Raw genomic sequence first — 22,198 nt, 5'->3', positions numbered from 1 at the left:
TTCGTGCACGGGGGAGGAAAGGGGAGGGGAAGGTGTTCGCGAATCGTAGATAAGAATAAGATAAAAAGCTCGCGTAGATTAGCGTAGATGAGCCCCAAGGCCCGAGATCCCGACCGCATCGTTAGCATGTATCGCAGAGATCACGTTATTGTTTCTTCTTCTCTCTTCTCGATTGAGCTGCGTCCGGGTGGTCCGCGCCGTCGACGAGGCGGAGCGCACTAGGTGCACCCATTCGTTCGCGGCCGGGCGGGAAAATTCAAAATGCTCGGAGTCGACCGGGGAGACGGATCCGGACAGGGGAGGAAATTGCCGATTACCTCGACGTCGGTGGGTTTGAACTGTTTATTTAAACGTACAAGCACATGCTGAACAATAGTCAGAGACAGTCAGAGTACATTCAAATAGAATTCCTGTCGTTCGCTAATCCTTGGCCGATCGTCACGAGAATTCGATTCTCGTCCGAATAGGCGTTCGTATCTTTTTTTTTTTTAATACGGTACACGGCGAAAGGAAACTCGTGTACCTTGCGCTTGTTGCGACTCTTGCGTCGTGTCAGCTGTGCGTTTTCGATCAGCAATAATTTCAATTGGATGCACGCTGTTTTCAGATAACAGGACATCGCTATGTACAGAATCCGACGACGGCATCCGACGATCTTTTCAGGCTTGTAAAGGAGTGGTAAAGTCTAAAGTAACACACGCGAAACATGAAGGAGTAAAAGGAATGATCTTTCAAGGGAACGTGGATTTGTAGAGTTGGATTTAAGTGGAATGGTAATTTTGGAAACCTGTATAATAATAAGAAGAACATAAGAAAAATATAAGAAGAATAATATAAGAAAAATAATCTTTCAATATTTATTTATTTATTCATTAGATAAGTTCTAGAAATAACATCCTGTAAATAAGAACATCCACATCTAACAAATCCTCTGGCAATCTTTCATAACAATTTTTCGTTAATCCATTCAATAAATTTCGATTTGATCTATTTCTCGAATTTGTTGGCATGAATAAAGGTTTACCTGAAGAAAAAAGCGTTCAAAGATCAAAATATTTTTCAACTGAGAAATAATGTGTGCGACAGCGAATTCGAGAATTAAATCTAAAATATCTAGATCAAAGTTTACTGAATAAAGTAAATGAAAAATTTAAATAAAAGATTGCAAGTAGTTGGATATACAGGTGTTCATTTACTTAATTTTAAGATTTTAATTCTTACAAATAAAAAGCAATATTGAAAGATTATTTGTTGAGTTGTTGCTTTAGATTTTTCCATTTCTTTACAACAAAGGCGAAAAGATCGTCAGATCCAACTACTGGATCTTGTACGTTTGAAAATGTATCACAGTACAAGAGTTTCAAGATAGCTGTAAAAGGGGCAGGTAGCATTATTCAGATTATACACTACAAGAATAAAATATCCAAAAAGAGGAATCTTGCTGTGCAATGCATAAAACTATTTTTACTTAACAAACGCTCAATGAAGTAAATTCATAAGTTTTAGATACAACAGGCAATGAATAATCTATGTTGTGCGCGATTACATATAAGAGTTTTGCAATATTCCTTCGCCGCTTCTGATTGACGTACTTTAGGTAAAATAATCAACATGTTACAAGCCAAGTCATATTTATTAAAATATGTTCGCTTTCCAGGAATTTTTATTCAAATGACTGCAACATAGATTACTTATTGTACCGCATTTTCCCTTATTCTCTTCTAATCGAAGCGGAGATTTGAATGAAATATAATCTCAAGATAATTGTACGCGCACAGAGATCGGGAGTACATAATTACATATATAACGATTTAAGTAAGGCATGATTAAGGCAACCTGCTCGGCAGACTTAAAGATCTTGACCCCGACAGTTTTCTTAGTCTCGCTTCATTGTAGAAGGCTCAGAAACAGTAAAGGATGCTTTTTTTAGGCACCTTGTTTGGCAACCTGTCTACGCAATTGCAAAGAAGAAGTTATCACAAGTCACTAAAGTATGCACCTGATGCATGACACGAAATGCCTCCATCAAGACACATAGAAGTACTTTTTTCCAATTAGAAATTAATCCTTTGATTATCCTTTGTTCGGAGCGCGCATACTCCACAATTATATTGCGATTTTGAATGTTTTGCTCGTAATCGAGTAATATAATAGAATACATCTTGCGTTTTAATAATACAGATGATAAGTCATTGAATCACATCTTCCTTAACGTACTTACAGTTCAACATCACTTATCGCCTAACATGTAGCACATCGTATATCTGTCTTTTTTTCCCAATACTTTATGTTTTAATTAGGTTTATTTAATTAAGCACTTTCTTCTCTATTAAACATTTATACATGTTTTTATAATATCTTTAATGGAACTTTTTAAGCGTATTAAACACCACTTCAAGTATTTTGTTGTGGAGCTTAATTCTTATATATAGTTTGTTCATATTGTTCATCTCAACATATAAATATAATTACATTATTTTGTTAATAATTTGCATATTGCTTTTTTGTCAAGCAGTAGTCTCTTTGCTACTGATTTTTTTCCAATTAGTATATTAAGAAGAAGAGAGGAATATACAGCATTCCCTAGATACATGACATATTGTGTCTATTTTATGTATTAAATATAAAATTCTTGAAAATAGTGTGGAGTATAAGATGATCAAAAAGTAACAGCGATATAAATTCATCATAAAGACATAACAAATTCGTAATAATCATAATCGAATTGAAAAATATGCATTTGTACTTAAGAAATCATTTCAATACTCATAATTAAGTAAATAATGTAAACAGAAGTCTCATAGTTAATTATTTAAAAATTATATAACGCGACTACAATTTATATTTATGCTGCTAATTATTTTTGGTATAGCAAACGTTAAATCTAATACTGGTATAGACACCTTATTTGTGCACATATTATTATTGTGTAACAATATTGTATTTGGGGTTTTATAATTAGCCATGATTTACCGTTATTATCAATAACCCACAACTTACTACAACAAAGTAGAAGTAGGGCATCTCCTATTATCAAGGAGCATTATCCTTTAACGCTATAGATTATTACCAAGGAGTATTATCTTTTAACACTATAGACTATTTAAAACCGATAACACAACACTATTTGAAACGACAATGCTATTTAGCAACTAGGTGTTAATGTAGTTGTTATATATATAACGCTTAAGGAAAGATATTCTACCGTTTTAAATCCTTTTTTTAAGACTTGACACAATGGGTGGTCCCAATAAAGAAGAATATAAACAATTTAAACAATTAATAAACGAAAGTATTATCTAAATCTTGCGACTATTAATCCTCTAATATTGTATTGGCCCGATAGTTTGGTCTACAATTTGTATTACATCTAAGATAAACATAAAAGTCTGAATATTCATCTTATAAGAAATTTGACCTGTAATCGAGTGTTATTAGTAGCAGCAAATTATATAAAAATGTCCTGACGTTTATAAAATTATTTTAGAATACTGTGTAAACTTTTGCGATTTTTTTAAATATTTAAAAGATATTTGTCGTTATGTTTTGATAAAACTGCAATATATATTACTGTAAAAAATTTATCTAACAAAACTCGCAGCGTTACAAAAAGAAAATAATTTTTTTTCGTAATCTTTTGACAACGTCGGCCACATAAAGCCAAATAACATTTTACTTCTCTAATACTGTGGCACAATACGAATGTCGGGGACATACCGACGGTACATTTATAAAATCTTTATTCTCATCTAAGTCTTCTCTCACTAAAAGAGCAATTTATTTCACTGGCTTGACTAGACTTTTACGGTGTTCACTGATAATTGTAATCTATTATACAAATCTTACTAGAAAAGTGTTTCCCGTCACCGCTATAAAAAATGGACAGACTTAGCGAGTACATAAATCGTACAAAAGAAACGTAGTATCTATTATAAGAACGATACAAAGCGATCATTCTTTCGTACGCCTGACATACTCTCGCACTAAAAAAACCAAATCTCTATCTATAAATTCATTACCCATTTTGCGCAATAGCCTCGAATGTCTTTACTGAATCGAACAAACTTTTGAAGTTCCCAGAGAATCATCCATTGCCGCCGCACGCCTTCTGATACCTTCCAAATACACTTCGCGATTGAAAAGTCCAGCACCAAGCGGAATTCTAAAAATAAATAGCAGTGCATATATAGATTGCATGTTATCTGGTGCATGTATAGAATTTAAGCTATACGACCATCATCACTTCAAACGTCAATAAATGATAGACACGTACGTATCGATACCCGGCCTCAGCGTGGCTTTAAAAACTCCCCAGACCGGCTTGTGATCCGAGGTGCAAATACTTGGAACAGAATCGTATACCAAGCACTCTATAACCCCGTCCTTGTGCGAATTAGAATTCTCGTAGCTGACGCGTCTGATATATCCCCTGGTGTGACCTTTTCCCTTGAAGAGAATCCTGTCGGTGTACGCGGGTGTGCGTTGCTTGCTGCTAGAATCAAAATTCTGCGTTCCCGGATCGTACTTGTAGGTAGGAGGAAATATAATCGGGGCCTCTTCGAAACCGCGCAACACCGCGCCTTCGTTTAGGATATTTTTCAATTGATCCTTGTGCATGTTTATCGGTGATTCTTGCGGAAAACACGTGTTCGTGATCCATTGAATCACTTCCTCTCTCGGTTGCGCTAGACGGAAATTCAAATCACCGCACCAAAACACGCAATCGAAATTTTGCGTTACATCTGTGAAAATTGTGATTATATATATTTATTTATTATATACGCAATATACAAAATGCAAGACTATCGAAGTTATAACGCTTGACATTAATACCTTTGCTTTTATGCCTGGTGGGTAACTCTTTCGGTAGGTCTAGATTTCTAACGATTCTCTTTATATCGTTGACTCGTTCTTTTACCTTGTCTTGATGCGCGGTCAAATGAGCGGTGACAAAGAGAAAGCTGGTGCCGAATATCATGAGAGCTATAGCCACCGCGCCCTTTGTTCTGAATGCCGTTCCGGGTCTCGTCGAGAAGCTATCCTCCTCCGGAATGGAACAGAACCAAATCAAGTCTCGTCTTATAAATAATGCGAGGTGAAGTGTACCGAGGTTACTGCTAGTTAACAGCACGTGCGAAGGACCGAGGGTCTCTTGCAGAGCGGCTTCCCACTCGTTTCGTTCGGAACACGACTCTTGAGTTCCTATAGCTAACAAATCAGGAACGGTCTCTATGTCGCAGGGCAACATAAAATCGTTCAATTCCTTCGGCGGGTTTTGGCCATTCATGTTCCACGTGCCAATAAAAATTTTCAATTCCCGATTAGGCAATACTTTCTCAAGCTCCACTGACCCGAGTAAGGAATTGGCGGCGATTCTTCCGTGAAGAAAATTCCTACAAAATTCAATTGTTAGTCATCGGATAATAATCATGGCAGATACATTTTCTTAAGAAAAAAATGTACCTTTCCCGTGCCTTTTGAGTAGGAATTAAATTAAGTACTTGTGCGGCAAGTAACGATTGTTTTGCTAAGCTATCCATAGATGCCCCTGTCATTTGACAAAAGTAACGGTCTTTCTTTTTAGACAGAGCATCGTGGGACGTTGAACGTGGCTTATGCTGGATCGGTGCACTTTTAATAGAGTCTGGACTAGAATGTCTCATAGAGTTTGTAGGTGAGTTCATGATCAGATTATCCGCGGATCTCCTATGAAGCAATCTACGACGTAATTGTCCCGATATGCTCGGCGATAGCGATCCGGAGGAAAAATTTTCACCTGAAACAGTTTAGAATTGTACATTACGCATGAGTTTCTATTAATAGAACTCGTGCATCGTAATTGCGCTAAGAAAAAAAAAAGAATCATCCATTATTTCGAAAGCAAAGAACATACAACGACGGAGCAAATATACTTCGTGCCTAAAAATCAGTTTCATAACGAGATTACGGCATTCCGTAATGAAACCAAATTGCTTCAATTGCCACCTATTGCAGTCTTGGCACGTGCAAGTTCGTAACACGATGAAATTATGAGATTTGTTGACATTTAGCTTAGCATAGGTATGAATACCTTGAACTCGTCTTTTATGATTGAACATATGTGTATGTACATTGCCATATAAAACCATTTGATTCTTTGATAAATATATATAGAATTAAAACAGCCAATACTGTGTGAAATTGAATCAAGCAATTAGTCAAATCAACTTTAAGTAGTACTATGATCGTGCTTCTAACTCCAACATAGGTAATAGCCTATGTTTAACTTAAACATAGGTATATAAATTCTATGTACGTAAAAGTCACCTTATTAGATATATATACACATATTTCCTAGTATTCTAAATAGGAAAAATAGAGATATATAAAACACAAACAATTATAGCTGCGCACAAACAACATCACAGCATTAAATGTATGCCTATTACTTAACATTTATGTTTCTAATCTAATCTAGATGTAAAATAACTATATACACATTTCTTAAATAGAAACTAATATATGCATACGGAACACACATATATTTGCCAATTTAAAGATTCTTTTATAATGCTGACACTTCAAAGAGAAAAATTCAATACCCCGTAAGAACAAAATGGAAAATACTAGCAAAAAAAAAAAAAAAAACAAAGAATTATAAATTTTAAGCAGCGTATAAATTTCGTATATCGTTTTGTACCTTCTTTATCTGGCTTTTCGCAAGCAGTATCATGATACTGAACCATACTGTAAACATCTGTAGGATTGTAGAATTGCCGTTCCATTTCCAGGAAGAAATAAGTGATAAATTTTCCCTTTGTAAAGTACTCATCCTTAAAGCGTATTCGACCTTTCTCAGACTCAATCAGTTCGTTCTCATCTTCTGAAGAGTCTTCGAATGAGTCTTCCGTCGAGTCTGCAGAGAAGTCACTATCTTCACTACTCTCTTGGGAAATCGCCTTTGTTTCTTTTACTAAAAATTTGCGCGCGTCGCTCGTAACGCTAGCATTATTGAGGGATTGTAACGGCGCGCTTTTACAGTCGGGACTGTAACTTTTCGTTCCATTATCATGATGCACTTTCCCAGCATCTCCCAGATATGACCGAGAACTTACGCCTATATCGTTATCCTGTTTTAGAAAAGCAATTTTTGTACTCATATGTCTGTCCGATCCTAACTTGGTATCCCCCTGCTCATTATTTGTAACATTCTGACGCTTTTCACTTATATCATCACCTACGTTAGGAAACCTGGAACTTTCACTTCTTACAGTAACAACGTTCTTACAATTTTCTCTCATATCTGACAAATTCTTATCGTTACGCTCTTCTTTTCCAGACAAACTATTTCTCGGGGCTGTTACACGAATTTCACTGCCAATAGCTTTTGATCCAACCTTTTCGTCAGAGCTACAAGATGCACGTCCTAAACGATCGGTTTGCCCGCTATCAAGTACTTTTCCCTGCTTGCTATAAACACCTGACTCGTCTTCGTTCCTCGTAAATCCGCAACGTAACTTTTTAAGAAAACTTTTCCTCTTTTTCTTACTCAAACTTGACATTTTCAGTGAATTACTCGCACCTCTCAACGATCAAGAGAGATAAGCGCACGTGTTTCGGCAGATAAGACAACTACTAAACTCCACGTCAACAGCTCTATCAAGACACTGGAAGCGTTATATTCGACTCTATACACACGGCTTTAGAATGTAAGATGGAGGGGATATACAAGGTCATCTGGTCATCATCAAACCATATTACACAATGCGCTTAGGAAAAGAAGGAGTGTCGCTCAGTTGAAATTAGATGTGAGGTAATTGAAGTATTTTTTTTTTCTAATTCTTTTCCTTCGCATTATTAAATTAACAGCCGTTATTCCGAATGCTTATTATCTCGTTATCGCTAGGCGTTCCTAAACTAGTCTATTTGCCATAATGGGACATTCTTAATACAAATTTTACGTATACAAATTAGTAAATAGTTTAATTGTTATAATGCAGTTTGCAAAGCTTACCTTCTATATAAGTAATAGGACGCTCCCTCCCCATCGCTACGTTACTCCTTCTGACTACGGTCTCCCGAATCGCCTGAGCCTCATCGTTTTCAATAGGCGTATCTTCCCTCTCGACCAGGACGTCCGTTTGACGATCCTCATTGATGGAGGCTATCTCAGACTTGACCGAGGTACGACTCAACGTCGTCGGGGAAAGTCTGCTGACCGTCAAGCTCTGAGGTGGCGTCCTGCTACGTTCGGTCATGGCGCAGCACAGGGACAGCTTGGTGCTGGTCTGAGATCCGTGCTGCGAGTTCTCTATCTTGGAATTCTTATTCGAATCCCCGTCCCTGTACGAGGACTCCAGGCAGCCGACCTTGGTCTTCTTGTTCATGAGCATGCGACAGAGGGACTTTTTCTTCTGCTTCGACTTCGGGGAAACCTCTACCTTATTCGAAACGCTAGAGACGTCGTTTCCCTCGCTCTGCTCCATAATACTCGCGGCTGGGGCATCTAGCGCGGGGATCAAGCGAGCGTATACCCTTTTACGTTACGCCACGATCCGCTCTCGGAGACCACAAGATCAATTCTCACGTCCTCTATAGCTTATAAAAAAAATTTCTTCTACCCTATTCGCGGTACGCGTCGTAATGTATCATAGAAAAAACTCTCAAAAATATTCCTTCTATATTTCAAATCATCAGTAAGCTCTCAATAAATAGAAAAAGTATATATATATAGTTTACGCTGGTTTAACGCGCTATCTCTTTCCTCCGCAGCTGTACCGAAGTGAAGTACATTCAATATCCGAAGTGTCTCACATCTTGGCGACGTTTTAAGAATATCGCTACGTCGCGCCTCGCACTTCACCGACTGTCAAGAGTGTCAAGCCGTAGTATGTAATTTCCGCCGGGCTCAATCGCTACAAACCGTCTCCCCCGTTAAGTATTCACGGCCATAACGCTATTGTGTTGATATATCTCCCTCTCTTTGTTAAGTCGAACGTTCAGTCATGCGGGAGGATATCCATGGTGATACCCAGGTAATCGTACTTGGGGGGATATCGACGAGCGCGATACTCTCTTTGGACTATTGGACTAGAATACGACGAGCGCGTCCAACACGATTCCGCGCGGCCGCGCGGAAATCCCTTTATTAACCCTCTTCCCTTCCGCGAGAAGAACGTCGGGCGCTTGAACTCGAGCTACGTCGAGCGACGGCGTAGCTTCTCGTTCGACATCACGGTTGGCCAAACGAACCTCGGGCGTCCTCGTCGGCCGTCTCGCACGTTCCCGCGTACACGTCTCGGTCCATCTCGGTCAGGTAATCGCCGCCGATGGTCGAACCTCCGTCCTACTTGGTCCTACTGGCCACGCTCGCGGGACTCGGGGGTCGGACGACTCTCCGACACGTCATTCACGCAGGGAGAACCGTAACAAACCGTCGGGGCGCGCGACTCGATCGAACGTGTCTACGGGGCACCCGGACCTCGGCCGCCGTCCCCGCAACGGCGACGACGCGTCGGGCACGTCGCGCGTTCGCGTAGTCGCGCCGGGAATTCATTTCTCTCTCTCTCTCTCTCTCTTTATCCTCCCTCGTTTATCATCCCCTCCGGGGGAGCGAGAGAACCCTCGCGCGCACCGCAATCGCCGCCCGCACCACCGATACCGCGCAGCCGTCGCTTCCGCGCTCCGCAGCAGACGACGGCGGTCGTCCGTCGGATTAACGATCGGCGAGGGCGGCGAGGGTCCTCGGGGATCCCGACTCAGGGGAAACGAAGGCGTCGTCGTTCTCGGAATGGAACGCGCTGCGCCGCGAGGGCCCGCGAGCGATCCACCAGAGACGACGCACCCCCGGAGGCTCCGGATGAACCTTGGAATCCGCGATCAGCGAGCGAGTGCGCGACTGTCAAACCCAGCAGACGACACAGGAGCGGCCGCCATATTGATCCCGAAGCGCGAGCTATAATCCCGAGCAAGGGCCGAGGGGACGGCACGACCGCCATGTTTAAGCCCCTTGCACAATAGGCGATAGCGATAGCGATCGCTGTTGTTAAGCTCCTTGCACAATTGGCGATAGCGATAGTGATAGCGACAGCGACAAGGTTGCCGACAAAGCTATACCTTTGTCGGCAACTTTGTCGCTGTCGCCTATTGTGCAAGGAGCTTTACAGCTGTAGCACTTTGTCGGCAGCTTTGTCGCTATCGCTGTCGCCTATTGTGCAAGGGGCTTTACTCCAACCGCGGCCCGACAGCTAGGACCCCGATTATTGAATTTATTTTCAAGAGTATTATTACGTTTACACGAGCGTTACTTCTGTAGTAACTTACGATAATTCACTCGTTTACGCGGAGTAAGTTATCTCGTAAGTTCTTACTACAAAATCTCGTTTACGCGAAGGAATTATCGTAAGTTAATTACTACAAAAGTAACGCTCGCGTAAACGTAGTATATGTGCAAATTCTGCTCCTACAGAAAAGTTGCAAGTTGATTGGCTACCGTATGTCTTTTAACCAATCAACTTGTAGATTTTTCGTAACAATGGAATTTGCACACACGTTTTATCGTGTGTAAATAAATTCAAGAATCGAGCTCCTCATCATAAGAATGAAATTGGAGGAAATGCAAAATTAGGTCTGCAGTTCTATTTAGCTGAACTTCTTGCATTATAGTTCATTTTTCTCTTTTTCTCTCTAACATAAAAGGAAAGAGGAAAGGTAAACCGTGCAAGAAGTTCAGCTAAAAAGGACAGGCCTATTATACAAATTAGAAAAGAAATTACTTTTTATCCTCAATATTTCTTGATTTCATTTCTATAACGTAATACAGTTTATTTTCAAAATTTAGATTTTTTAAATGTTAAATATATTCTTGCAATAAACTTGCATTACAAGTAGCTTCAGCGTAAATTCAATTTCAACGGCCTTTCAAGGTTAAAGAAGAGTAAAGCCGGTTTTACAATACACGTTGCAAACGATGGCAACTGCTAGTTGAAAAGTGTTATTTCTGATTGCCGCGTGCCAGTTACTGTCGCCAAAAAAGTTAAAAGGTCGCCAACTCTCTTTTGACAACCGTACGTGACAAGCGCAACGTGAAAATAACACTTTTCAACTAGCAGTTGCCATCGTACGTTTGCGTCGTATTGTAGTACCGGCTTGAGAATGAAATTCGCGCGTAGCGCGATGGACCAAATATGGCGGACCGTCTCGCTCTCTCCTCTCTCGCGACCCTATCGCGTTGTGCGTGACGTGCACACCAGCGCATACGCCGCATACTTGGATGTAGCCAGTGGCGGGCTGCGCCATAACGATGTTTTGTTTACATCGGGTGCGCGACGAAGACAGCGATTACGACAACGGCGATTAGGATGCTCGACGAAAATGCGAATGAAGGATCGGCGACCCGCGACCGTGGCCGATACAAAGGTAGAATCTTCTTGGTTTCCGTCCGTTAAGGCTGTCAGATCGAGCCGCGTCACGCTCGCTTGAGCATCCCTCCATCATAGACGTTTCCCGCGAAATACCGGTCGACGACAAACCGGACCGGGACCGGACCGGCTCGCGACGTCGCGCGGAATCACAACGCATTTGCGTCCCGACGACCGTGAGAACCGTATCCTATTGAGGAGAAGATCGGCCGAATCGACGTCCCGCGAGAAACGTGATTGACGCCGATTGACGGCGACCGTCGCCGTTTCGCGCCCCCGGGAACATTCGAGAAGGAGCAGCGGAGCAGCTGTCACGCACGTGCGTCCTCCGCGCCGGAGCCTCGCCCCGCCTCCGAATTAACAGTCTCGAAGCGGCGCCAGCGATCGAGGAAGCGACCTTGATTGTCGTTCTCGATCGGATGTTGACGAATTCGCCGAGTATGGCTTTTCTTGCAAATAATTTCTCACGGCTCGGTGAGTATCGCAGCATTATCGAAGGACGTGAGCCTCCGGAGCCTTTTGAGATTTTACAGTGAACATATGACCATTGGCGTTCGGGGGGTCGATTATGTATCCTGAAACGAGGTGAAAATTACCGCAGTGAGGAAATTTACTGCAGTATCTATGACATTTGCCGAAATCTAATAAATCTGTTCACTCGCGTGTCATTTTTACCTCGTTTCAAGTTACACCCTCGACCCCCCTAATTTAAGAGAAGGATGAAGAAGTTTTACGAACGAAAAAGGGAGTCGCAAGACTATTATGATTAAAATAAAGAAGAAAAAGGCAGAGATAGAATCTAATTGTAAGTCCCGATGCTGTAAAAGTGTATTTCAAATCGATTGTCGCGAAACATCAATTCTCTTCGTAGAGAGACGAACCATGCTGTAGTGCTGTTGTGATATTCGTCTTGAATATATCAAATTATCGAAGAAAATAGCATTTTAGGTAATCAGTAGGTACAACTTCAGATCGAATCTATATGTTTGAACGATCGAATGCGTCGTGATGCGGAACATTTCCGCTAAAGTTCCTTTTGAAATGCAGTTCCAGTTAGAAGAATAACATCGTTATTTTTCTTCCCACGAATTAATCTTACAATAAACATATCTTCCCCGCAAAAAACGCGGGAAAACGAGATACGATCGTCGAAGAGCGATCGCGCTCGGCCGCCCCCGTCGCGTCTTCATCGCGTGAATCGCTGTGAATCGCGTCTCGTCGCGTCAAATCGCGTCTCGCGTCTCGCGTCTCGCGTCGCGTCGGCTCGCCCGAGAAACGGAAACGTGGGTCGCGCCGCCACCGCTAGGTGTCGGGCCGGGCGCACGACGGTCTGGCTCGCTGTGTGGACGGCCACCATTGTTGAAACACTGCTTTGGTTGATGCCCCGACGATTTTTGGGCCGAAAATCGTAAATTCGCCCGTGCCCGCGGCGGTAGGGCCTCGTTGCGGTAGGTGCGCGGTAAACTCCGCTCTCGCGATCGCGCCCGCGTACGTGTCTCGCCCGTCGAACCGTGCCGAGCGAACGGGGGGCCGACGATATCGCGGGTACGCACGTCTCGGGGGGGCCGACCGTCGTGCTCCGTCTCGTCGACGTCGTCGTCATCGTCGTCGGTGTCGTCGTCGTCGTCGTCGAAGGCACGGTGGCGAGCTCCACCGTCGGCCAGGGAAAAAAAAACGCAAGTGAAATCGCGATCATTGTGCGCGAGGGTGAGGAAGGGGGACCGCGGCGCGTTCCGGCGCGCTCTCTCGCCGTCGGCGCGGATCGTTTCTGTTCCGTCGGTGCGTCGTTGTGCGGATTGTGTCGCTGGCGCGATCGGCGCGGCGCGCACACCGGATCGCGCCCACGATCATCACGACCACGACGTGTCGGCGCGACATCGGAGCGTGCGTATCGTGAGTGTGCGGCCGCGGCCGCCTCCGTTCTCCCTGCCTCCCTGCCGCCGTCGTTCGTGCCTTCTTTCCTCCCGCCGCGCCGCTCCGGCGCTCCCGTGATCGTCGTCGCGCTGTGCCGCCCGGCGGCAACGCGACGCCGTGCGTGCGTACGTGCGTGCGTACATTCATCCTTCGCGCATTGTATGCGTTGCGTGCGTGCACGCTCATGCGCTCATGTGTATGTGTGTGTGTATGTATATGTGTATGTGTATACGTGATACGTGGATTCGCTGTGCTGCTGGCGCGCGGCGTGAAAAGCGCGAGGCACGCCGGCCGTCCCGTCTCGTCGCCGCGATATACCCGGTGAGATTACTCGCGCGGTGAATTCGCGAGCGGCACCCGCTCGCGCGATGACACGACCGACGTCGTGCTGACGGTGACACGCGGCGGGTGCTCCTTGGGGAACGTCCGTCGGCGCGGATCGCGGATCTCGCTGGCACGGGTGCTGCCTCCTCCCTGCATCTCCCTCTCCCTCCCTCTCTCCTTTGTCCGTCCCTATCACTCTTTTTCTCGCTCGCGCGGTGTGCATAGGTGTTCGCGCGACGACGCTATCGATGTGTACGGCCGCGCAAGTGTACAATACGTTTACGACGTGTACAATACGTGCGGGATAAACGTGTTTGCCGTCGCTTGCTTTCGTGTATGTACATACATTACATCCGTGTGTGTATGCGCCGTACTCGCTCTCTCTTTCTCTCTCTCGCTCGCTGTCTCGATATCTCAGTTTCTCTCTCTTCCACCCTCCGAACGGCGTGTACGCGCGGTGCGTGCCGCCGGAATCCGCGAGATGCACGCGGCCGATTCGCGGAGGCAGCGATCGCGAGCGAACATATGATACACCGGGCTGAATGTCACCAGGAGCAACGTTGACATCCGCGGAAAACGGCGACGAGTCTCGCGGCGCGGGCGGACCGTTAGGCACGTTCCCTCCGGGAACGATCGCCGTCGCGACGTTTCTGCTCCGACTTTTACGGATCTTCTCTATCGTTCTCACTCTCTCGCCTTTCCGACATTGATGCCTCGATTGCCACGTTACTTTCCAACAAGTGTCGTTGAATCGGCGATAGGTATAGCTCGACGCACCTCTGCGATGCCTTGAGAAAAGAAATCCGCGCGATGTTGGTGCTCGTCGCGAGGTGGAAAATCGCGGGGTACGTCGATCACTGACGAGTCGCCGATACGCGCGGCGGATACTTAATAGCTGTTTTGATGGTCCACGTCAATGGATCGTGTGAATGAAATCGAGTACTCTTGACGGAAGAGGACGGAAGCGTGAATCGTGTGCCTGTGTGTGCGTTTCAAAATAGAAAGACAAAAACATATCCCGTGTTTCTTACCTGTGACTCCGTCCTTTCCCTCGAAGTACTCGCCTGTACGCCTAAATGAGAGCGTAAACGGCGTAAATGTTTTTTACGTTTTATTCATTCGTACGAGTGTATGTAATATTACATTCCCAGACTGCAAGCTGCTAAGTTCCGATCTGTTTCGCCTGTTCCGTCCGCAAGGGATATTGATACGAAGGCAGACTTTTGTTTTCTTATCGATAAAAATCAGAAATCAGATTTCACAGCCCAATAATATTTAATTCCTGGAATCTCGCGTCGTGTATTAGCAGCTTGCTCGAGTCGGAGTTTGTAATATCGCGTGAAAATTGTGAGAATTGTAGTAAAAAGTTTCCTGCGATATGTCTAGATCGGTAAGAGAAATGTTTCTGTTATGATTACAGAATCTCTGCGAACGTCTAAGCATATATCGCCGGAAGGGAGGTTCGATAGGTTTCCGGATATAGAGCGATATTACCACTATTGTCAAGATACAAATGAGAGAGATAAACGTAGTCCAGACCTACAGTATGGTGTGAGTTGTCACGACTCTTCTATTGTTTCCAGCAATGGTAAAATACAATTATTGTGCTATTATTTTTCTGTATGTGTTCTTTATTTAGGACCAAAGCGATCCGCAGAATTAAACGTTTCTATGTTACAATGTAAATTGCAGCGTCATTTGTTTCCAATTGTAAAATAAATCTTCATGCGAATATCGTCGTCTATCGATCTGTTGCTTCCTGACACTTTAAATTATAGCAGCTTGTGTTATTTTGCCTTGTAATCTGATGGGACCTGTGGTGGATGGTGAATCACGATTAATTTTTGTTTCCAGGACTACATGTATTTGACGTTGCGCCACAATGGGCGCTACCGAACAATTTTATGCAGTGGATCGACCTGCAAGCATTGGTAGCACATAATACTGTGGAGGACATTGTTGATTTATATCACAAAACGAAAGATACCACGGAATCTATTAATCTAAACTCGATATATTCTGCAAACTTATCACCAACAACACCATACGATGATAGGATAGTGAATTCTAACGTACTGGCTGGTACAGTTAATGAATCACTATCCAAAATAACGGGAAATCTGCAGAAGAAACAAAAGAATAGGCTGAGCAACTGCCAGAAGGATTTCGGTGAAGGGACAGACTCGCTAACCATCAGTAAAACGACGGAACCCACGTATTCGTTCGTGAAAGATAAAATCAAAATTTTGTCCGAATCGCAGAAAGAAATTTGTTATGACGCAAATATTAGCCTGTTCAGTTGTGCGTCGAAGCGTTCAATCGATACGCAAGGTATTGGATTGAAAGTCACGTCGGACAATATTGAGCACGGTAAAGAACCTTGTGACCCCAATTGCATCACTTCTGTAGATAACGAGCCACTTGATTTAGTAGTAAATTCGAAAGGAAGTACACAACGCAGCCATACTTACAGTGAGACGAAAGATCGACCTTGCGATTATCCGCATTCGTCAGGTGTCGATAAGAAGATCCTTCCAGCAGATGGTGCCATTTCAAGACAATTAGACCATTCCCCTAATGTACAGAGTTTTTATAACGCAAAGTACAAGACAGTAGATTACGGTTTATTGAAGCTTTCCGATTTAAATGAGTTGTCATGTAATTCGGACAAAGGTAAAGAATTATTCAAGACCATCGGTAAATTGCATGCCAGTAGTGGTGAGGTAAATGGGAAGGTTATATCAAACGGCGATTTGAAGCAAGAGAGTGTGCATGTTCTGGACAAGTACGTCACGCATGTATTGCCATCACGCTTAAGCGGCAGTAAATCGACAGCATCGTCCTGGAAATATTTACAGTCGAATGTCAAATGTAACAATATCAAGAAAGAATGCTGCAGTGAGGAAGAGGTACACAAGTCAGAAAATACCGATCTAGTGGCCGCCTGCTACCCGAGATTAAGCAATTGGGCGTGTTTCGAAATGTCAGGACAGTATCCAGGTCATAGCCGACCACCGGTTGGCACACCTCCACCGCAAACTGTCTGGAACCATCTCACTATGACGCCGGGTCAAGGTAATTTTAATTTCAGGATATTTTTAATGCGACAAATTAATTAATACAACAAATTAATTATGATACTTGCGTTTTCAGCTATCAATATGCATCCGACAGCGTTGTCCGGTGCTACGTTGAGTCCAGCCGGGTTCTACACACATCCATCCATGGCACGAGCGTCCCATCTATCGTCTCAACTCACTCCGCAACTTGCTCATACGCAAGCACCACCGACATGGCATACACCCACGGTTCCTTCGAAGAGCATCACGCCGGCGAACACGCCGGGCAATCCCCTGTTCAATTTACAAATGTTGGTGGACAATCGGCAAAATCAAAATCAATATAGAAATTCGCCTGGTTCTCAGAGCACCTTAGATCTCTCGTCTACATCGGAGATCACTTCGGAGAATTACTCTCGGATAACTCAAGATATTCCCATCAGCTTGACTGCGAGAAATGTGGATAAAGGTAGTCGAAACGGAAATATAATCTCACCACCGATACCGCTTAACGGGGAGACTTCGTCGGACAGCGGAATCAGTTCGTCCGTACCGACGCCAAACTCCGTCAGTGAACCAGTCTCGCTGTCGACGAAGGAGGTCACCACTCCTAAGATAACGGTGAAAAACTTCGAGAGCAATCTAAAGGGAGTCGCGAATCTTCATGATAAGATTAAGGAAATGAATGTAGATAATTTTACGCAGAAAGTGATAAATTTGCCGCCTAGTGTAACGATAGAGAGGGTGGTCGCGGACAAAAAGGAATCCGAAGCTTCTACAAAAGCTAAGGATACGTTGAGTGTTATCGCGCAAGTGCCAAGGAACGTCTTACCTGTTATAGTCAATCTCACGTCCAAGATGGAGAAAGATGTCACGGACAGTCCTAAGCGAGAATCGTCTTCTGAGAGGGACAGAAAGCACGAGGAAACGAGTGTGAGGTCACCTAAGAACTTGCCGAAGAGAGGCAAAAAGGGCGTCGATTCTCTGTTGGAGAAATTAGAAGGGGGGAATAAGAAGCTCGGGAGTACCGAGAATATCGGTTCGGTGATCGTGATGCCGGTAGAGGAAAAGGACACGTCCAGCGTTAAAAGTATGTCGCCGGAGAGGCAGAAGTCTAAATCACCGACACGGGAGGATGAGGTCGTATCGCCGGCTTTCAGTAATGACGACTCGAACGACAACACCAAGCAACGTAGGAAACGAAAACTGGAGAAACCTGTGAGGTTGAGCAAGGACTCGAAAACAGAGGTCGAGGATATGGAACTTGAACCCACGGAACCGACGGAACCGAGGATTATCGACCCGTTATTGGAAGAGACAACCAGTTCCACAGTGGCGGCCGACGTTAAAACGTCGGAGGAGCAGATTGCCAGAAGAGTGGACGAGAGAATATCGGACAAGACAACAATGGACGAGATCATGGAGGAAAGATCAGAAGAAAGTCGACCGATTCGAAGGCGGAGTAGTAGCGAGGAAACCACGGCTAGTAACTCGACACTGACAAATCAGAGAACGCGAAGAAAATCCAGCGAGGATGTATTGTCCGAATTCCCGAAAGTAATAAGTCCAAAGGATACAACGGCGACAGCGACGACAAATCCTTTTGTCGAGGTCGAGTCGGAACTGGCGAAGATGTTCGCCGGAATCGTGGAAGCGGATCCGGAGGTCAAAAATGAAGAATCAAAAGCGGAACTCGTGAGCGCGCAGATCCAAGGCGATAGCACCGCTGTGAAATTCGAAGGTCTTGAAAATAGTATTCTACCGATGACAGATTCTCAGAACGTTCAGAGCAATCCCATCGATGTTTCCTCCACGGTGGACACGAAACTATCGGGGAAAAGGGGTAAGAAAGGGAAGATGCAGGGTGGTAAGAGAAAGATCTCTAGGTCGACAGAGAACATTTTTGGCACGACGGACGATTCTCCGCCGAAAGAGGTGAAGAAGAGACGGACATCCAAAGGTTCGAAGAAACAAGACCAAGCTTCGAAGAAAGCGAAAAAAAACACCAAGATTGACGGCCTGAGGGAGATGGCGTATGATTCTGGTTCGAACGCGAGTTCGATCAGGTCGCGAGGGCCAGTGGTTCACGTGGAGGGGCCAAGGGACAGTCCGTTGAGTATCCAAGTGGTTAATGCACCACGGGAAGACGAGGAGGAGAAGAGCAAAGAGAAGCGGAAAAGCGTCGGCAACGGAAACGGAGGCCGAAGCAAGAGGCTCAGTCATCAAAACGATTTAGATTACAGGGGTACGTACATCTACGAGATAAACAATTATTTCTATAATTTATTACTGTTCATTTTTAGAAGATTTACTTTATCACTCATTTTTGTTATCCGCAGGTAAAGTCAGTAGAGCAGGTCTCTTCAGTTCAACGTTGTCTTCGCGATACGACGCGCATACTACGGACTCGACCTGGGTCTGCGTATTTTGCAAGCAAGGTCCACATTCTGTTATACCTGGAGATCCGTCCAGACCACATCCGAATTTGGCCGGACCGCATATCGCAACTGGAACGTACACGGTACATGTACATTCTCTTTGAATGACTTAATGCTTCGGTACGATAGCAACTCGATACGTCTAATTTGTGACAAGTAAACGTTATTCCTGTATCTGATATAAATCCTATTTTTATAAACTTTATCCGTATTGTATATTGTATTTTTAATTCTATGTTTATGCTTATCTGATTCTCTCATATCATATCGAGCATGATCACGATTTTTATGATATTCAAACGATAAAAAAATAAGTTTTTAAAAATGACATTTGACACTAAATGCAACGTGCCATTAGAAGCGAGATGTCACGCACTAACGGTGCGAATAATACGGTAAATGCCTGTGACAGGTTCCAGCCGGCGTGTTAAGCGATTTATTTGGACCATATTTGATCGGCAAAGAGCGGTTGGAGGATGGCATTTTATCGGCCGACGAACAAGAAATTACAACGGAACAAAAGAAAGGCGGCAAGAACAAGAGGAGCTTGAGGTACGCGGGTCTGGCTGACCAGTTTTCCGCGAAGATGGGCAAGAAGAAGCGGAATTCCGTTGAAAGTAACACAAACACCATTTTTACGGGTATGACTCTCCATCCCGGCGGAGAGGAACAACGTTGGGAGGTGTGGCTTCACGAGCAGTGTGCGGTATGGGCGGCCGGGGTGTACATGGCGGGTAAGTCAACATCAGAATGACGGAATGCACGTAGAACGGCAAGACAACGGCAGCGAATATAATTATACTTACGTACAGCTCATAAGTAATGTGTAACGAAAATTGGAATTGTGTTTGGCAGGCGGCAGAGTGACAGGATTGCAAGAAGCTGTGTGGGACGCCGCTAAATCAGTATGCGACGCTTGCGGCTTGACAGGCGCGAATATCGGTTGCGTGAAACGTGGCTGTAAAGCTGTCTCGCATTATCCGTGCGCGCTGACGAAAGGCTGGCACCTCGACACAAATCAGTACATACCTAAGTGTAATCTTCATCGAGTTACGTGAAACTGCGGTGAGTCTATGAGCATAGGCTAATATGGAAGTAGGTCGTATTCACATTATATCACACTGAGATCCGGCTTTAATTAGATGCACCGAATAATGGGCAATAATGTAAGAGACTAGGTATATAAATCCGTTTATGACTGAAGATAGCCTTACTAGTTAGTAAGGTATGTTCTAGTTAATAAAGGAGCAAAATATCCTCATGCGAGAAAATCAGTTTGTGTGTAACGTAACCAAGTTACGTCGCGATCGAAACGTACATAACGGATGCGAAAGAGTAATCAGCGTATTTATAAATAGATACAATTTAAATTAAAATACTAAAATATATGACATTATTGTTGATTTGATATTCTATTTTTTTCTGTTCTAATAGATAAATCCATTTTTAAATCGATTTTTTTTTTGACGATGAATTGGAATTCGACTATAAGGTGCTTTGGGATTGCTCCTTGCATTATATTATTTGACGCGTAAATGTATCATGAAAGCATAAATGCAATTATACTAATTTCCAGACATCAAGTTTAGAATCAATATGCTCGAGAAAAATATCTTCCGATGTACAAGATGTTTAAACGGAAACTCTGTCAACTGTTTCTGAGAATTATAGAAAGGAAAAAAAGAGGAATGAAGAAATAGGTATTTTTCTTCGTGATTGAATTGAATTTAATTTTCTTGGCCTGTGTGGCCTTGAACAGTGGCCTTTTCGACTTTAATATAAAAACCAGAGATAAAGAGCAAGATTTTTTTTTAATTTCGAATTTGTAGAATAAACGGTTCGCTATATCGAGGAACAATGATAATCAAAAATAAAGACGTTTGCTTTTTTTATTCATGTTTATGAAGATCTAAAAGTATTGCCGATTTTCTTAACAACATCATGTACGCAGGAATACACAAATAGGGCATATTGTATTTAATAATATCGACATCTGTAAAATTGTGGCAGCAAAAATCGGATGCATTATAAATATAGTAAGACGGAATAAGTCAGTAATGTAAGCGAAAATGGAATATTTTCTTTTCTTTTTCGCGAAAATTCAGCATGTAAGGCAAGTGTTCTCTGATGAATATAAAAAAAAAGAACTGTTTGTATATATAGCAAGAATAAAGGGACTATTGTATTATTAAAGCATCATGATTATACTTGAAAGTTTTAGAAAACTTTGTATGTATTGTTTTTGGAAAAAAATATAATACATACATATGTTTCACGACAAGTAGCAAAGTAGTTTGATATATTGAAGAATTTGATTTTCTTTTTGTTTATGTCGCTCCGTGAGTCATTAGCTCATATATATATATATATATATAGCTTAGCACACACGCTCGTCCATATAAAGTCTATTTTTCGTTACATTTTGATATTGATATTTCTTTTGCAGCTACTTTATCCTGTCAAATTTTTATTTAATTTTGCATGTTATAACGGGTTGACAATTTCTTATAGAGAAATATTTTTGTACTCGCATCGAGCGAGATGATTAAAATGAGAACACTTGTAAGACTTTAGTGCCGCTGTATATAATATAATATAATATAACAAAGAACACATCTCGTTGCATTCAGTGATGCGTTTTGTATCGCGTCACATTCACTGTCATTTTATCATCGGTCGTGAAACCAGTGATTCAGATCCAATGTCTCACATATGATTCATTGTTAGTGATTAAATTAATAGTTTGCACATTATTGTGGAATTGTAATAATTATATTGCTGATTTATATACATGTATATTTTATATTAATTTTCTTTTCATATTAATATGAAAATTTATTGTCGTCATCTTTGCTGTCATCATTGTTGTCGTCATCATCGTTCTCATTGTATTTTATAAGTGTAAGAGAGGCAGGTTTTCGCTACGACAAATGTAAGAATATAACAAGCGATTCTCTTACTACATCAGGGAGAACTAGCAAAGATCAAGAAAATTGTATAAAAATAATATTATATAGAAAGATACAATGCGTGTGTGTGTGTATGTGTGTGCGTGCGTGTGTGT

At 42.9% G+C, this 22,198-nt stretch overlaps 2 protein-coding genes across 7 annotated transcripts; one reads left to right on the top strand and one right to left on the bottom strand.

Annotated features, from left to right (window-relative positions):
• Nucleotides 1-327: 327 nt before the first annotated feature.
• On the bottom strand, nt 328-9,899 carry LOC112465946 (inositol polyphosphate 5-phosphatase E). Of its 3 annotated transcripts, XM_025033757.1 has the most exons (6): nt 7,994-9,899; nt 6,680-6,895; nt 5,464-5,776; nt 4,834-5,393; nt 4,274-4,742; nt 328-4,162 (listed from the first exon to the last, which is right to left on the bottom strand). In XM_025033757.1, the coding sequence occupies exons 1-6, from the start codon at nt 8,463-8,465 to the stop codon at nt 4,048-4,050; spliced, it is 2,145 nt and encodes a 714-aa protein (XP_024889525.1). In that variant the 5' UTR covers nt 8,466-9,899; the 3' UTR covers nt 328-4,047. The 3 variants fall into 3 exon arrangements, with proteins under 3 accessions (XP_024889525.1, XP_024889526.1, XP_024889523.1); XM_025033758.1 differs by lacking the exon at nt 6,680-6,895; XM_025033755.1 differs by lacking the exon at nt 7,994-9,899 and having other exon boundaries at nt 6,680-7,981.
• Nucleotides 9,900-11,250: 1,351 nt separating this feature from the next.
• LOC112465951 (uncharacterized protein CG5098) lies at nt 11,251-22,198 on the top strand. Of its 4 annotated transcripts, none has more exons than XM_025033769.1 (7): nt 11,251-11,397; nt 15,058-15,186; nt 15,492-16,712; nt 16,791-18,941; nt 19,036-19,217; nt 19,547-19,868; nt 19,990-22,198. In XM_025033769.1, the coding sequence occupies exons 1-7, from the start codon at nt 11,340-11,342 to the stop codon at nt 20,190-20,192; spliced, it is 4,266 nt and encodes a 1,421-aa protein (XP_024889537.1). In that variant the 5' UTR covers nt 11,251-11,339; the 3' UTR covers nt 20,193-22,198. The 4 variants fall into 4 exon arrangements, with proteins under 4 accessions (XP_024889537.1, XP_024889535.1, XP_024889536.1 ...); XM_025033767.1 differs by having other exon boundaries at nt 11,252-11,397; nt 15,058-15,225; XM_025033768.1 differs by lacking the exon at nt 11,251-11,397 and adding an exon at nt 11,625-11,873 and having other exon boundaries at nt 15,058-15,225.

Source organism: Temnothorax curvispinosus, unplaced genomic scaffold (assembly GCF_003070985.1).
Source record: "Temnothorax curvispinosus isolate PA1 unplaced genomic scaffold, ASM307098v1 QBEX01015669.1, whole genome shotgun sequence".
Lineage (NCBI taxonomy): Eukaryota > Metazoa > Arthropoda > Insecta > Hymenoptera > Formicidae > Temnothorax > Temnothorax curvispinosus.
The sequence above is the reverse complement of the archived record's forward strand: the minus strand, read 5'-3'. Positions and strand labels throughout refer to the sequence as shown.